Source organism: Pagrus pagrus, assembly GCF_965226575.1.
Source record: "Pagrus pagrus genome assembly, chromosome: 11".
Classification (NCBI taxonomy): Eukaryota; Metazoa; Chordata; class Actinopteri; order Spariformes; family Sparidae; genus Pagrus; species Pagrus pagrus.
Window position 1 is genome coordinate 25,448,803 of NC_140195.1, and position 17,448 is coordinate 25,466,250.

A 17,448-nucleotide genomic window follows, 5' to 3' on the forward strand; every position below is an offset into this window, starting at 1 on the left:
TAGGATAAAGATTAAGGTTAAAGCTGCTGTAAGCGTTGTTGTCTCTACGTCTTCACATGAACGTGCAGTGGTAATCACCACACATAGCAGCAAACAGGAGGATCCTGCTCTCTGCCTCTTTATGGAGCTCTCTGTCCTGATTGTATGAGGTGGACAGAGACACCACAAAACCTCTTTACTGTTTTACTGCATGAGCAGGAGGAGGAGAGACATGTGATACTGACCAAACACTTTATAACAGTGATCACTGTGAGAATATAGATCTATTCAACTCTTATTTTAACTGCACTTAGCGCAGCTTTAAATGCTTTCCAACTTTCTTTGCTCTGATGTTCAGATATACTTTATTTACATTTTTGGTACTAATACTTCTCTTCTTTCACTTAGGTAGGATTTCTATATGCAGGACTTTTACTTGTAAAGAAAAAGCCCCCAATGGCCTCAGTTATTGCAAATTTACCTCTCTGTTGTAAAGTGTTGTATCGCATGTGGTTGGGTTAAACACAATTTTGTTAGTCTTTGCAAAGCATTAGGGACATAAAATTGTGCTTTTTTAAAAAATAATTTGAATTTGGCTTTTGTGTTCTCAATTATATTGTACTTCTTTCCTTTTACTCCTGCTACATCTCTCTACTCTTTATATTCTAAGTCTCTTGGGTTATGTCCTGGAAGAAGGATCCATCTGCTGCTTTCTCTCTCCCCCTTTCTTCCATTAAGGGACTCATATCATATCTTGGGGGTCACATTCAATATCACACCAAATAAAAATGTAATTTACTTACATCGATTTTGCAGATAGATAGGAAGTCTTTCAGTATTAGTCTGATACAGAACAGTATCTGCTGCTCCTCCAGGCTTCTTGTTTTTGTCCCCATTCAAACCTGCACATTTTACATCTTATCTCCATAATAACTCACTTGAATATCTTTTTAATAGAATGACTTTAACTGCATCCAAACCTATTGCATGTAACTTTATTTGCTGATACAGTTTTCACTTGGCTCTTCCGCTAGAAGGAACAATATATCAGGGTGCAGGTTTAGTAGGTTTTATTGCTCTCTTTCTTGGTTCATTTATTCATTTGCAGAATTCTTTTATATTTTGCACGAGAAATACACACAATGTGAAGATTTATTCTTTCTCTGAAACAGGGAAACCTCTTTTGGTATTTTCCCAGTAATGGCCTCTGTGAATGACCCACGGCTCAAAAGTAACACGATGACAGCAGGTAGTAACACTAGTAGTCCTCTTTATTTACACAGGATGAGTGCCCCAGAAACTCATCATCACCCTCAGTCATCCCCCTGAGGAGCCCACAGAGTGGACGCCGCAGTGCCGGCACATGGTCCTCACAGGCACTATTTGCTCAGTGAAAAATCCCCTTCTTTCTTTTTCGCTCTCCTCCAGTTCGTCGCAGTCTAAATTTAGCATGATGAGTATGTCTGGGTAGGCAATGTTGTGCTGAGCTGGGCAAATCAATGTTTCTTTATCTGCAGCTCAGGAGGAAATGCAGGCTTTCTGCTTCCAACAACAGTCCCCTCAGCTTGATTGATCAATAGTCACGTTTTCCACTGATGTCGTCTGGACCTCTGTGGCAACAAGTGGATGTGTGTGTGTTGCTGCCTGTGGCTGTTTGTCGACTGCAAGAGTGAATGTGATTTTCACTCTGAAAATGGGTTTTTATTGGGGACAGAGGTGGCAGTCCAGATGAGATGACATAAACTGTAAATAGAACTACATCATGTGTGTTTGACCATGGAGCTCTTAATTTGGTGGTGTATGTGTAATCAGACTGTTACGTCATCAGTTGTATCTATCTACAATTGATCCATAACTGGCTCACAATTTAGAAATAGTAATATAGGCTGAAAATAAATCTGGACCCAACCTACTGGATATTGAACAGCATCAATTTAAGATATGAATTGATATTAAATGTTCAACATTTTGGGATTTTTTTGCAGGAAGTTAACAAGAAGATGGATACCACTGTTGTGTCTGTATGAAGCTACAGCCAGGAGATGTTAGCTTATTAGCACTGATACTGGAAACACAGGGAAACAGCTAACCTGGCTCTGTTCACAGGTAGAACATTTACTTACCAACACCTTTAACGTTCACTGACCACATAAGGCTATGTATTGTTTGTGTTTATGGATTTAATTGGGGTAATGCGCAGGGCTGTTTCACTGTGAGCCAGGCTAACTGTCTCCCCCTGCTTCCAGTCTTTATGCTACACTTAGCTAGCCAGATGCTAGTGCCGCGGGGAGCAATTGTAACTTCACAAATCGTTGATGTCTCACATTTATTAAAGTTTTTCTGCCAATATCACGAGACTGAACCACAGACTTGGACCCAAATGCAGACTCAGACAAGTTTACAATCAGTCCTTTAATGACAAACCAAGTGGGTACACAGGTGATCAATCAGCAAGGAAGAGCTAATGTACAAAAGGCATAAGACTGGTCAAATCCCTAAGGCTCACAAGAAACTCACACAAAGGGAATGCTAGGACATTGTCACAGAGGAACAAGACAAACTGGCCAGGAAGGGAGGGAACACTGAGACTAAATACTCTGGGGACGGTGAGACAACGAGGCACAGGTGCAACACATTAGGGCAGGGCAGGTAATCACTCAGGAGGGAAGCAGGAAGTGCTGGAGCTGAAATGAGACGAGACGTGAGTGTCAAGTACAAGCAAAAAATGTAGCTTAACTATCAGCACGAGAAGTGACAAAGCTCCCTTTTTAGGTATGAAAGTAATTTTTTTTATCTTCACTGTTTTCCTCATAATGTCTTAACCTTTCATTTCCATGAATTTAAATCTGTCTACTCTTAAATCTGTCAACGTTTAGCTTCAATGTTAGCTTCTTGTTAGCTTGCTTCTACAATTGTTTTACAATTGCTCCTGACAGTGTCCAGCTTAGTAAAAGCATCAAAGCAGATTATTATATTTATTTTTTTCTAATAATTTAGGAAAAGCGTTTTGTGTTCAGTTTAAATTAATACACTCTGTTAATGATGTATTGTGTGTGCTCCTGCCAAGAGCCTTTTTTTTGTTTTGTTTTTTATAGTTGCCAAGTATTGAAACTCGGATTCAAAATCAGGTTGGAGCAATTTTAGACATTTTAAACATTGGGCATTCGTAACGTCTCATATTGTATCAGAAATGAGACAAAAAAAAAGTTAATTATGCAAACGGGCTATGCTGAAACCTCTCTGCCTGCCAACAGACAGACTGATGTCTCATAGTTGTCAAAGCTTTCTGCCAAGAATTTAAACTTTAGACTTTGGCTTTAGTAATTAGTTTAATGGATATTAAACTGTTTCTACTTCTGTATATATATTCTTGGGAGTTTATTGAGGTCCTTGATACTTATACAGTATGAAGGTAGGCCCATTACACGTGACACAATTGCCCCTGCAGATGTAACATTTGACTTCTTGTGTGTCAAAGAATATTGTGACTCAAACCGTTGCCTTTAAAAAAAACATTTGATGATTATAAACAAATAGAACACAAATAGAAGTTACCTACATGAAAATGTTTAATCCAAAAATGGGTTTAAAAGTAATGACATCAAAACCAAAGATTGTTACCCCTTATTGAGAGTGACAGAAATCTTCTCATCTAACTTCATGCAAGAAAACGTGAACATAAAAAATGACGTTGGTTTAATAAAATTGACGCCTTAGCACATTTTCCCAGTTTAAAGCCTATCACACACGGGCCTGGGCAACACTGCAGTCAGATACTGTAAATTACCTTCTTGTTAGCCCACTGTCCTGACAAGACCTCATGCATATTTGACCATGTATTCCTGCTAGACTGTCTCACAACCATGAGCTGCTGTGTATCCACAGACAGTAAGATGAAGTATAAAGGAAGCTTCCCTCTGCTGATGGTACAGGGAATGATAGGTGAGTAGCTGCAGAAGCTAATTGTTTGACTGCTTCAGGAGGCAGGTTCTCTCCTTCATCAGCAAGTGTCCTCATTAGTAGGTACTGATGAGCTTGGCAAGGTCGAGTCAGGAAACTTGCATAAACTGATGTCCAATTAGAGTCACAGCCAGCAGGCTTCTCTGCCTGCAACATTTCATTTCTGTGGTTATAGCTTTTTTATTTAAGGAATAAAATAGACCCGTTTACTGTAATTTTAGAACAAGTAGGAGCTCTTTATTTTGGTACGACACAGTGCTAATTACTGGAAGAAAAATCCAACTCCCACATCAGTGAAAACATTTACAGAACTCATTTTGTTTGTCTCATAATGCATCTTTTGGACCTGCAAGCTACAGCAAACAAGTGATATCAATCAAGGTATCAGCATGATTAATTTAGGCTTGGTACAGTTGTACAGTTTGGGTTCACCATTAACTATTCACCTGAACAGTTTATAATGCTGTCCAGAATATCTTGTTGTAATCTTTTACCATTAAAACATAGGGGTACACATATTTTTCATGTGTTATGATCAGTGTTGTAAAAAAGGACCCAAGTCATACTTGAGTAAAAGTAAAGACTATGTGTTCCAATATTAAAAAAAATTTAAAGTCACCCATATGAATAGTCCTTGAGTAAAAGTCTGAAAGTATCTGATATTACATGTACTTAAGTATCAAAAGTAATTTTCTGGCAATAAGTGAAATATCAAAATAAGGTAAATTACACATGTATGTATATACTGTATACTATGGGTCGACTGATTGTTGGATCTGATATTCATTATTATTCTGCTTATCATAATTAGTGGGGTTGTTTTATATGATTGCAGATAAAATTACTGGTAAGTAACTTGTAACTTAAGTTATTAAATAAATATAGTGGCATGAAAAGTAGAATATTTGCCTCCAAAATGTGGTGGAGTGGCATTATGAAGTAGCAGAAAATGGAATTACTCAAGTGAAGTACAAGTACCTCAAAATTGTACTTTAGTACAGTACTTAAATAAATGTACTTAGTTTCACTTCATCACTGGCCATGATAAGTTCAGGAGATATGATGCATAATTCGGTTATGGCGAAGTTGAAAATGGCCACCAGGGCTCCATTTCTAATAATGTTCTGTACTGCACTACTGTACCAACTTTCATGCTTTTATGTAATGTCGGTCCTTAGATGGTGAAATGCCAAGTCAATGTGGCAAGTCAGAGGACCGTGAATGACAAGATGTGAGGTGAGTCCTTGACTGACTGACCCACATACAGATGCCTCGTGGCTACAGCTGAAAAGACAGGAACCCCAGGCATCTTCATCAACAATGTTGTTCTGGATTTATGTAAAGTAGATGGCTAAAACGTTTGATCCCCTTAGAGCTCCAAATCAGTTCAAAACCAATTTCAGCGCATATATAAATTAAATTTAACACAGTGACAAAGTGTGTGCAAGTCATTTGCAGCTTCACTCTTGCAGGAGGAGGTGATGAAGGCATCAAATGGGTGCTGAAAGGAGTAAGAAGGGTATTTTTTTCAATCCTTGCACATATAGACAATGTATGAAAACCACTGCTACAATAGCAACCTGTCGAAAAAGACAGAAAATGTAGTGACCTATAATAGAAGAGAACTAAACCATCTGATGCAGCTTTGTTGATTTAAACCAGCAGAATCCATACCGACTGTAATTCAAACACACCGGAGACACCTTTCAACATAAATTTAAGTTTTAAAATTCAATAAGCTGAGCTATATGACAAGCTGCAACCCGGCCCAGGATTGTGACAAGGAGGAAGCACACGCAAGACCTTTTACGTAAAACAAGTGATTTATTAAACAAAGATTAAAACAAATAATGAGACAACCAAAAGACAAACGGGTGGATGCCAGCTGTAAGGAAGGGAGAGAGTGAAGGGCTTTCGGCCACCGGCTTATATCTCTGGCAGTCAGAACATGTGCTCTGATGACCCCACTCGGCCCACCAGGCTCCAGGAGGGAGAGACCAGCACAGGGGTCGTCACACATGCTTTGAATGGTGGAGCCATCAATGATATATGAGATGCCAGAAACACACACACATATACTGTACATGTAAGAGAGAATGACCTCAATCTGTACAGAAAATGATGTTCATGTTGCTTTATGTTGGCATGTCTTTATACCACTGATGAAAAATAATAAGAATATCATAAAGAATCAGCTTATGGACTTTACCACTGCTTCATACCACTGATCTCTCTGCCGCTTCATTCTGATTGGCTGACAGCCAGAGGCCGCTGCCAAGAGTTTGATGTGACCAAACAGAAACTGGCGTAGCAGAAAAAGGGAAATCAGGTTGAGAGGTGCAGTTGAGAGGTCAAATAAATCCTCATAAATTCCCCAAAGTATTGTAATTCTTATTTTAAGAACAGCGAGGTGATCCAGGAGGATTAACGAGGGCTAGATGAAGCATAATAGAAGTAAAAGCTTTGTTTAGCTTGCATGTCATGATAAGATACAATATATGTTTCACCCTAAAGAGAGAGGAAATTGTGGTAAAAGCCTCCTCAAAGGGAAGATTCAGAGGCAGACAATGACTAAGACAATCTATTTCAGGAATAAGACAGGAAAGACATTCATTATGTTGAGTTTGTACCTTCACTGTTTAGCTTTTGCTTCTGAACTGCAGAGCAGATCACTTTCAGAGTGAAGAAAATCAACCAGACTCATCAAGGCCACTTAATCTAAGCTATGACTAAATCAATATAGATTTTCATCTACTGAAAAGGTTGTTTTAAGTAAAGTGCCAGCCTTACCTTTAGGCCTTTGCTAAAACTGATGTTTAGATTGGTAATGATTTGATGAAAACATTGTGGGCTCCATAGTCTTAATATGCTGACAGTGTACACAACTCACTCCAGGGTAGATTGTTATCAATGCTGAAAAGTGGTGCAGAGAATTAATGTTGATGAATTTCAGTCTGGGTGTCAGAACTGCCGTCAGTACCTTCAAGGCCTAGGTGAAATTTTGCCATGACTGCCCCCTCTACATTTTTTAAAGCTGCACCAAGCCATATTTGCTTCCTGGTTCAACTTTTACCTATTCTACTTACCTGCAGTTGTGTACACAAAGTTTTTCTGAGCAATAATTGATTTTTTTAAAGCAGAGTTATCACAAAACTCTGCAGTTTCCATCAGCTCTACTGAGTGTTCACCTATTTTAGATCACTGTTCTGGTTTGCTGGCCTGCAGACTCTGCTCTCATCAGCTGTGTTTGTTCCGGTGGCCCATTAATTCAAAACCCCAATAGTCCGAAAATATCCCATTGGACCAAAATACAATTTTTCCGAAAGCCTGTTGTCCCCAAAACCAAAGTCAACCCCTCTGAAGGCTCATTGTTACAAAAATACACACTCTTCCTTGAGTTATCTTATGCCCCTTTTACACTGGACGAAAAACCCACTAACACCCAGTAACACCTGGCTTCTGTCTTTACTGAGAAAGGGCACAACTGTCATTCACTCCCCCGTCAAATGACTCTGCAGTAGTCTCGGTTGTTTATCGGATCCAGCTCCGATTGGCTGTGATGAAAACACAACACCTGGGTGGACATTGATTAAGACGATTTAAAACAAGTGTGTTTTGTAGCTGTAGTGCTTTCTATTGTTCGCTGTTTTTCTGGTGTGTTCATGATGACGAATGTGGAACACAAGTACAAAAAAGAAAAACAGACTCGAGGGGAAAGAAGTCAGTCGGCTATTTTTAGTGTGTTTACCCACATAAAACAAAAACAAAAACACACTATAACCTGCATATACAGTACATGCCAATTTTGATGTAAAAATTGCATTAAAGTGGGGTTAGGGTAAGGTTTAGGGTATGTTGTTTGTTGAAAGGCTACAAAAAGGCCTAGTAAGGGCAAAATCCTTGCTGATTTTTAGAGAAATTGGCCTTTTTCTTTTTCAGGACAACTTGGGCACTTGGTCCAATGGGACATTTTCCAGACTATTGGGGTTTTGGAATAATGGGCCATCAGAACAATGATGTTGCATCGTGTTTTGAGCCATAGTGGGCAGCTTTACGCTATCTGTCCAGCATCAAACACAAACAGACAAAGTTAGCAACTAGCTCAAAAGAGAGCAAAAAGGAGAGGAAAGATTGGACTTTCATCACTTTTATCATTCACCAGATAAATGCTCAAGTTGCTCTGTGTCTGCTGGAGTTGTAAATAGATATTACTAACATATTAGCTATAACAAACATCCTATAATTTCTGCATCTTTTTAAACCAACTGATTTTATAGAAGAGTAAACATATAATCACCTGATGTCGTCCTAGGACCTGTAACCTAATTCAACATATGCATAAACTTGTTTCATTGCCAGAAATGATAACTGTATCTCATATTGTATATTGGTAAATGACATCACTTTCATGTAGTGTGATCTTTAAATCGAAACACCTGATCTTGCGCAGAGCAGATACTCCACTGCATCTGTACTATGATTAATGTCAGCTGCGTCTTTGAAAACCCTGCATTGTCCCAGTATTGGGTTTCACCAGGCACTTTCCATTAGCCCTGCTTTGGATTCCCTCCAGAAGATCTTTTCTAAAGAAAGTCCCTGAAGTCTGGCCCTGCCGTGCCTCTTCCTCTTCATATCACATGTTATCTTCCATCCGCTCGCCTGATGGTCTCAGTCAGACTTCTGGAGGTGTGGCTGCAGAATTGATTCTCTTCCAAACCACTTTAATGTCTTCAGATCACATTAGTCTACTTAAAACCCTCTAATATCTACTTTCTCTCGAAGAATTATTGGCTGTCTGTGCATATGTTTGGTCAATGGTATTGCCCCAGTCTTAACAAAGACTAGTTAAATCACCTCTAGGCAGTTCAAGGGAGACTGTCAGGAGGAAGTTTATAAGTTTCTGTCCTTCCAATGAGGAGCCACTGATTGGCACAGCCTGTAAATACACTCACTGTCTAATGAGACCTGGCACACAGAGGCAGGTTTGTGACAGCTGACATGACTCCATGTTCTACACTTGCACATTATTGGATCTTCGGTACACTGGTGTGCAAACATGTTTGCATCGGGTCACTTGAGGTTTCTTATATGAATGATGATCATTTATTTTACCTAATTTGATCTGCTCCCCTGCCTTCAGTTCTTCTTTAAAGCTTTCTTCCGTATATACTCACCAAGTCACTTATTTACTCATTCTAACTGAGCTACTGCTGCTGCAGTTTGGCTTGTTTCCACTAATAAAGGCGCCACCCAGGATCTGCAGCTCTAATGATTCATTCAGTCCCCAACTGTACCCACTTAAGCTTCAGGAATTGATTAGCAGATGGTACATTATAATATCGCAGCTTTCACACAGCTGAACATTAAATCTAATGTGGAAAGGGTTGGTTCACCCCTCACATTATCTAGCCATACAGATAGTCACGCTTTTAATTTGGATTTCTTTTTAGTGAAAGCGGTTGTTTTAGTGATAACACACAGAGGTTTGTGGTTTATTCACATGAAGTGGGACATTGTTACTGAAAGACACGTTGCTGTTAAATTATCCAATGTTATTTTTCTGTACTTTGCCTAGCAACAAAGTCTCACTGGCCATTCCTCTGCCATTGTATTAGGGTGGAAGCACATGTTTCATAGGTGAATCTCTAAACTATGCACTTTGGCACTTTACATTGCCGTCAGACAGATTTTTCCTTTGGGACTACATTCCCTCAACCGTACAATGTCCATATTTCTACACACAAGCAATGCTGCGCCTGCACTGTATTACACGGCAGTCGACGCACAACAACAATGTAAAGCTCCAAAATTGTAAAAAATATAGTGTACACAAAGGGATATCTATTTTTCAGGTGCTCCTTCTTTTAGGTGGCTAAAATACATGCTGTTGGTACAGTTTAGCAGTGCAATGCTCTGCTTCCCTGTCGTTGCTACATGCTGCTTCTCCACACAGGAGGTGAGCTGACGGTCATCTACTGCAGGTGATACACTGACTAGGGATAAGTACATACAACCCCACATCAAAAGACCCAAACTATCCCTTTAATGTATGTGTATGGGTACTGTTTGCGTGTGTGTGTGTATTACAGGCCTGTGTTTAAAAGATAACAACCGGGTGAAAACGCTGAATTTCCCCATGGGGATTAATAAAGCGTGTCTCATCCTTCCTTCTTCTTCTTCTTAAGATAGGCTGTAGTTTTTTATATATCAGAACCTTTTCCTATTACCCGATTGCGCCAGATGGTTTGTTACACAGAACCATCTGGACAAGCACTTGCTGGAGTCAGTTGAGAGAAGAAAGAAAACATCTTTTCCATCAAGAAAAGCCTTTAGTGCCATTATCTAATCTTCTTTCAATGCAATATACTCTCCAGTTCTGATTCAACTAATGCTTTAGCAGCTTCCAAGCTAACCTCCTTGAGGAGACGCCATTGTTGTTTCTCTTGCTGGTCATCACACCTACACAGCTGTAGCTGTCAGTGGTTCCTCAAAGGTAGCTGATTGCTTCAACACCTGTGCTGGGCCACAAGCACATAGCCTGAAGCCTGGCAAAATGGATTTGTGATATCACACGATCATGCAATCTTGCGAATCCAGCTGCCTTGCAAGGTTACTTTTCAAATAGATATTACAGTATCAATCTGTTTTTAGTTTTAATGGTTCTCTTAATGGGGACACATCTATCTTGCAGACGTTGGCCCGACGAATAGAGGTTATGTTGGAAAGACGTGAGCGTTTGCTAATTAGGAAGACATTGGTGAGACGTTGGCATTTGGTTGACATTCTGGCAATGTCTTCCCCATACTATGTCCGTCTAATCTAATGTAACTCACACTGACGTCTGGGCATAACAAACCTACTTAACACTGAATGCACAAAAGTTGGGATTTTTGTGACATCATAGTTGCTATATTCTATATTATTATATTATGAATCAAGCCAGCTGTTTCACCACTGAATATAATGAATTCCTACCTGTGTCTGAAACTGCATTTGACAAATTTGACATACTTTAAAAAGAAAAATCAATAACAGTTTTTGTATGTTTTTCTGTCTCTTCCAGCTTCCTCTTGGTCTTCTCCTGTCTCATTCTTTCAGTCTTTGCCACCATCAAAGAGTTCAAAAATAGCTCAGAGAGTGCCTTGTACATCCTGGTAGGTCCCATTTTATCTGCTGTAAACCTTTTACTCCATGTACATCCATGTAACCGGGTTAACTTCACCATCTCGGTTGCTCCCACAGGAAATTGTGACCATCGTGGTGTTTGGAGTGGAGTACATCGTGAGGATATGGGCTGCCGGCTGCTGCTGTCGATACAGAGGATGGAGAGGGAGGCTAAAATTTGCCAGAAAGCCTTTCTGTGTCATAGGTGAGAAAACATAAGGGTCAGGGTTTTTCATTTCTTCCATTCTCCAGTGCTTAAGGGTTTGAGCGAGGATATGATGGTCACCTTTGTTTTGCTTTCATGTGATTTTCAGCATATCCCTTCTCTTGAAGTTATGCTCAAGACAAGGTGAAACCAGATTTGTAACCACAGCAACCTCAGTGGAAAAATTTGCCCTCAAGTAATCGGATCAACTGTTCAAAAAAATTATCCTCGTTGTACACGTTAAAGTGATCAGTCTGATTTTATATACTATCTCTGGCTTCCACTTCATCCCAGCCAGTCTAGAATCATATGATTGTGTTTCACTCTCCTTTCAGACATCATGGTGCTGATTGCCTCAGTGTCTGTACTGGCAGCTGGATCTCAGGGCAATGTTTTTGCCACCTCGGCCATCAGGAGTCTGAGATTCTTGCAGATCCTGCGCATGCTGCGTATGGACCGCCGTGGAGGCACCTGGAAGCTGCTCGGATCTGTAGTTTATGCCCATAGCAAGGTGATCACTTTGTTCACTACAAAGCTTAACCTCGAGTTGACAGCACTTTTACTCAAACACCACTTTAAATTTTTTGGATTCAAGGGTAGATATTATCAGCCAGCCATATATGGTGATTAAAACCAAATCTGATTTGCACTGCAGTGAAATTAACTTCACTAAAACTATCACAGGCAGTGGTGTGTTTTTAACGTGAAACGTATACAAAAGTACTGCCCTTTACTTCTTTAATTATTTTCCACTTCCAGCACAATTTTCGATGAATAAATAACTTAAAAATGAATTAGTTTTACCCAGAAAGAATGCAGAGGAGGTGAAGGTAGTTTTTTCAGCCCAGAGTAATGTCTGTAGTCTTGAATACAGGTTCAACAATCTTCATAAATAATAGGTATGTTGCCTGAGAGGCAAAACCCAGGGCTTAAAGAGTAACTCAGTGTGTTTACAGGTCTTGGTGAGTACCTTTGCATATGTTGAAAAAATGGCATAAAGCCTTTTGTGGCTCCAGAGGAAGCTGCATGTAATCTGATAAACTGCCTCTAGTGATGTCACTCAGTGGCTATGTTGCATTGTGGGTAATGTATGGTTTAGCATTGCAATAAACAAATGATCCAAATCGATACAGCAGAACCAGAAATATCAACTTTTTATTCTACACTCCTCTTCCTTCTCAAAACCTGGTGCCTACATTACCCACAATGCAACTTGGCCAGTGAGTTATTACTGGAGGCAGTTTATCAGATTACAGGCAGCTGCCTCTGGAGCCACAAAAGGCTTTACACTACCTTTTCACTTATGCAGCAGTACCCCCGCAGACCTGTAAACACAAATTGATGTGTACAATTGCTTCATTTACTGTTTATGCCCTGAGTTTTGCCTCTCAGGCAACATACATATTGTGTATGCAGGTTGTTGTGTAAAATTTGCGGGGTTTCCCTTAAAAAGGATTTTGAAAAGTGAAGAGAGAGTGACAGGGACATGTGCTGGCCATAAATAGAAATTATTTCTTTGGGTGGCATCTTATCAGTAATGCTTTTTCACTGCTGCCTTTAGGCTTCTTCAAGACTTCTTTATTAAACTGGCAATACATCATGTCACCACCACTGCTAAGATAACAGACTGCTATTGGAATTATACTATCACCCTTGTGCTACTAGATATAGTGTCACTTGTATCTGAGACCTAAAGTAAAAATGAAGACGTAGACAACATCTTGGGTTTTGAACCTATAGAGTTCAAGCTAAAAGTGCTTCCCCCTTTTATATTCCACTCATGTCTGATCCAAGTAATTCTGTCATGGTGAGACAACATATCTCTCTGAACGAGCTCTGAAATAGAATTATTTGCTTGCACTAATAAGCTGTTGAAAATGTGCAACTGTGTGTGTGTTTGTGTGTGTAATGTGGTGAGCAGGAGAGAGGGCGGTATGTGGCATGTGTGGAGCTGAGGGAAATAAAAATGTTTATGAAATACTTGGTTTGCCACAGAGGGCAAGCAACTCACATAATCTTGTCCAATATTATTACAGAGGGGCCATTTTTACCAAATTACATGGGTTACATCAGCGCTTTGTAAGACATACTAGGTGACACTTTATTACTTTAGAGTCCCTGATGCTTATTGAATTGGTTTTCTCTGTAGGAGCTCATCACTGCGTGGTACATAGGCTTTCTGTGCCTGATCCTGGCATCATTCCTGGTCTACTCTGTGGAAAAAGAGACAAATGAGGAGTTTGATACTTATGCTGATGCTCTTTGGTGGGGACTGGTAAGACAAAACTGACTTAAAAAAAGGAAACACAAAGGTTCTGCATCCATTTCCCAAAAGATCTACAACCTTGACCACACCTCTTACGTTATGTAGTGACTTTGTTTTATCTTTTCACCAGATCACTCTCACCACCATCGGTTATGGTGATAAGGTTCCCAAGACCTGGAATGGACGTTTACTGGCAGCCACATTCAGCATGATTGGGGTGGCCTTCTTTGCACTCCCTGCAGTGAGTATGAGGCCTCTCCGGACTACTTTAAACCCAGTGTCATTAGCAAAAGTATGAGCTTAAAGTGCTGGTTTGTAAAAGCTCATTTGTGTTCATTGAGTCTCTATCCATCATGGTGTTAAATGCTCATTGTCTTACTGCTCTGCAACTGCCTAAGAAACAGTGAGGAGGAAACCGCCATTCCGACATACCGCCATTGTGACATTAGGCCCTAATTGTCGGAATGGCAACACTTAAACCTTTAATGAAACATCCCATCATTCCGACATTATTTGACTCCTAAGGTCGGAATGGTGGTATTTATTTCTTTTTTAAAAGTGTTGCCATTCCGACAAATCTTTTTAAAGGGTTAGGGTTAGGATTAGGGTTACGGGTTGCTGGTTAGGGTTAGCCTTGTCGGAATGCCGGGACAAAACTTTGTCGGAATGGTGGGACGTTCGCATGTCGGAATAGTGGTATGTCGGAATGGTGACATGTCTGAATGGTACAATGTCGGAATGGCAGCATGTAACCAAAACAGTATGTGCAGTTCTATGACGTGTTCTTCCCTCGATTTTCTTTTGATGAAGTTTTAAATTCTACAAATGTCACTCTTTGTTCTGTTTATCACCTCTCATGGTAACTTCTTAGCTTTCCTTTTGTTTACTCCCAAACAATCAGAACTATAAACGCATTAAAAACCCACCAGAAAGTGAATATTAGGACAAGCAGATATTTCCTTCAGGAGTTCATCAAAACCAAATACAGACTTTATGAAGAGTTAATATATTGGACGGACATTCAACAGGTCACCAGAAACATGACTCCAAGTGTTGTGGCTCCATGTCAGCTGGATGTATAAAGCAAGTTGTTGCATGTAATAAATGTATGGAGTTCTGGTTAGTGCTATGGAGTGTTTTAGCATTTTTCAGCTCATCTTTTTTGTGTTATGGCAGGCAGCTTTATGTTGTGGTTCTGTCTCATCAGTCTCATCACCCTCCCTTCGAGCAGGCAGCTGTCTTAAACAAAAAAGCTCAGATAAAAAAGACTGTACGCTACTTGCCCAGCACCAGACAGCAGTTAGCACATAAAGTTAGCAACTAGCTGGAGACATTAGCTCAGCATTTAGCAGCTAAAGAGCTAGATATTTTCCTGAGGAGTTCGGAGAGACCATATACAGACTTAAATGGAGAGTAAATATTGGATTGACATATAACAGGTCACCAGAAACATGACTCAGAATGCTTATGTTGCTCGCACTGTACATGGCAACAGTTAGCTAGCGCAATACAACTTTGTAAGGTAGGCTAGTAGCTACTGTGTAACCATAGCGGCATAAAAAAATTATAAGTTGAAGTTGTTTAAAGTTTAAGACTTAAAGCTCTGGTCTACGATCTGAGAAAGGTTTGAAAAAAGCATCCCCCCCACACACACACCCCTCCCCTCTGTGCTCCTTAACCCCTCCCCTCCGAGCTTGTATCGCTCTCCCCTCGGAGTCCCGCGACACACCCCCTCCGGCTACAAGCTTTTTTTTTTTCTCTCTTCAACGAACTTTATACGTCCCGCAACAAGCACCAAGAGCAACAAGCCGGCAGAAACCAAATACAGCCCAGCTTTGAATGCGGAGTAACGATGTCGGATTCACAGATAAAGTTATTACAATGCACGTTGAAACTAACCTAAATCTTGTAAGTCATTACAATGTCCACAGCTAAGCTCCACAACCAAGCTAGCGTAACGTCATTAGCATGCTACAGCTACGTTACCTTACAGCTACGTAATAAGTTACAACAGCTAAGTTAGCCACTTCTATGAGTTATTGAGGGCCAAGAGACTAACAGATGCTGCCGTCAGCTTTCATCACAACGATCGCTTCCACATTGTGACTGAGAAACAAACCTGTGTGAGTCTCAGAGCAACTGTGTGTGTCCCTGGTGCTGTCTGAGTAGCACCAGACAGCAGCTAGGACACACACTCACACAGACCACGACACAAACCTGTCCGTAAACCGTAATCTCTTGTTTATGACAGATAAGACACACAAATACACACATCGTAACGCCTATATGATAATCCATCATATTGATTTAGCAAAGGCTTCGTTGAAAACAAACGGACAAGACCGGGAGGAGGGTTAGCAAAACAGCTGAGCAGTGACCGGGCGAGAGGTTGTTATGGAGAAATAAATCCGGACAAATAAGATAAAAATCCGGAAATAAATCCGAAACCCCTCCGCTTCACGTTGGGATTTCATCCATCCCTTCATTCATCTTACTTGCTGCTTCATTTAGCTGCCACGAGCTGATTTGGTGTAAACATGTTAGCAATGTTAGCTTGTTGTTAGCTTACAATGCTAGCATAGAGGCTAACGTCTCCGTCGAGCAAGTAAACAAGTGTTGACAACACTGCAGAGACAGACACCGTCTAATAACACAGAAACAAACTAACGGCAGCTTTCACAGTCATAATCCAGCATCGGCATGAAAGTTATCTGTGTCACAACATCCACAACAGAGAGGAAGGTTACCTGCTCAACAGAAACGCCGCTGTATCAGCACCGGGTCCATATCTTCACGGACCTTTCGCCACCGTTCAAACGATGACCCAATGTTTATTCCGGTTTGAGCCCTCTTTGTTTCACATCTCCGCTTTGTGTGTTTTCAGTGACAGACTTTCTTTCTTTGACTCTTTGTCGGTGGGGCGAGCAGAGGCAGCTGAACTGCTCAGGGCAAAACAAACCTCTTGTCCGCTTGTAGTTTCAAATGCGGAAGTGGGTCGGGACCAGACGTGAGCAGGAGAGTGAGCGAGGATTGGATCGGAAAGTTGATCCAATAGGAGCCATCCGGGCCGGATGGTTCCTATTGGTCAATTTCTTTTCAGTTTTACAGACACTAGAGAGAATGGATTTTTTTGGTTCCTTTTACTCTCCACATTGTGTGGGTGGTACTATTGGGTCATAACCACCATCTAAATGATGTTAATAATAATAACAAATCTTTCAAATCGTAGACCATAGCTTTAAGGTAGGCTATTATTTGTTAAAAATATTATTTAAAGAAGTTCAGCAGTAAAACGCTTTTTGATGGCAGACATTTTGAGTTCTCATAGCAAGAAATGCACAGGTACAACCAATAACGATCATGGCTCAGTTCCATTTAATGGACCTTGGACATCTAAATAGAATGCAGCCATTGTTAATTACAGTTTTAATGCTATGAAATGTCTGCTGTGAAAAACTGCACACTGTATCCTGGAAAAGTACTCAATAAGATATTATGTATAGTATCTAAGTCACTCCATAAGAATTCAGTCCTTGTATCCCTCCTGTAGTCTCTGAGAAGAGACAGCACACTGATGTGTTACCTTTGTTATCTGTAGCAAACTACTTCCTCTGAAGCGTCCTCTGAAACCACACAAACTCTGCTGTTTCCTCCCTTTACATTCAGAAAGCTCTCTTATAATGTTGTTATTCCAGTCACTAATGTATTTGTTGGCTGCTGTTAAATGTTTGCCATTTCAACTGAGATGTCAGACTTTGCAGTAAGCTTTGAGTAAGCAGTTTTATCAGCACTCAGTTAACAGGAAACACTCCCTGCTTTTGCCATATTGACTTCTGAGTCACATTTCTATTTCCTCAGGGCTTTGCAGACAAGT

At 40.3% G+C, this 17,448-nt stretch overlaps 1 protein-coding gene across 2 annotated transcripts in view; it reads left to right on the forward strand.

Annotated features, from left to right (window-relative positions):
* kcnq2a (potassium voltage-gated channel, KQT-like subfamily, member 2a) overlaps positions 1-17,448 on the forward strand; it is a gene marked incomplete at its 3' end in the record, with an annotated part of 28,368 nt that overhangs the window by 7,894 nt on the left and 3,026 nt on the right. For both annotated transcript variants that reach the window (XM_084367545.1, XM_084367546.1), the window contains exons 2-6: positions 11,003-11,093; positions 11,182-11,308; positions 11,644-11,819; positions 13,458-13,583; positions 13,705-13,815. In XM_084367545.1, the coding sequence (XP_084223671.1) occupies positions 11,003-11,093; positions 11,182-11,308; positions 11,644-11,819; positions 13,458-13,583; positions 13,705-13,815 (631 nt within the window). The remainder of the gene's footprint in view (positions 1-11,002; positions 11,094-11,181; positions 11,309-11,643; positions 11,820-13,457; positions 13,584-13,704; positions 13,816-17,448) is intronic.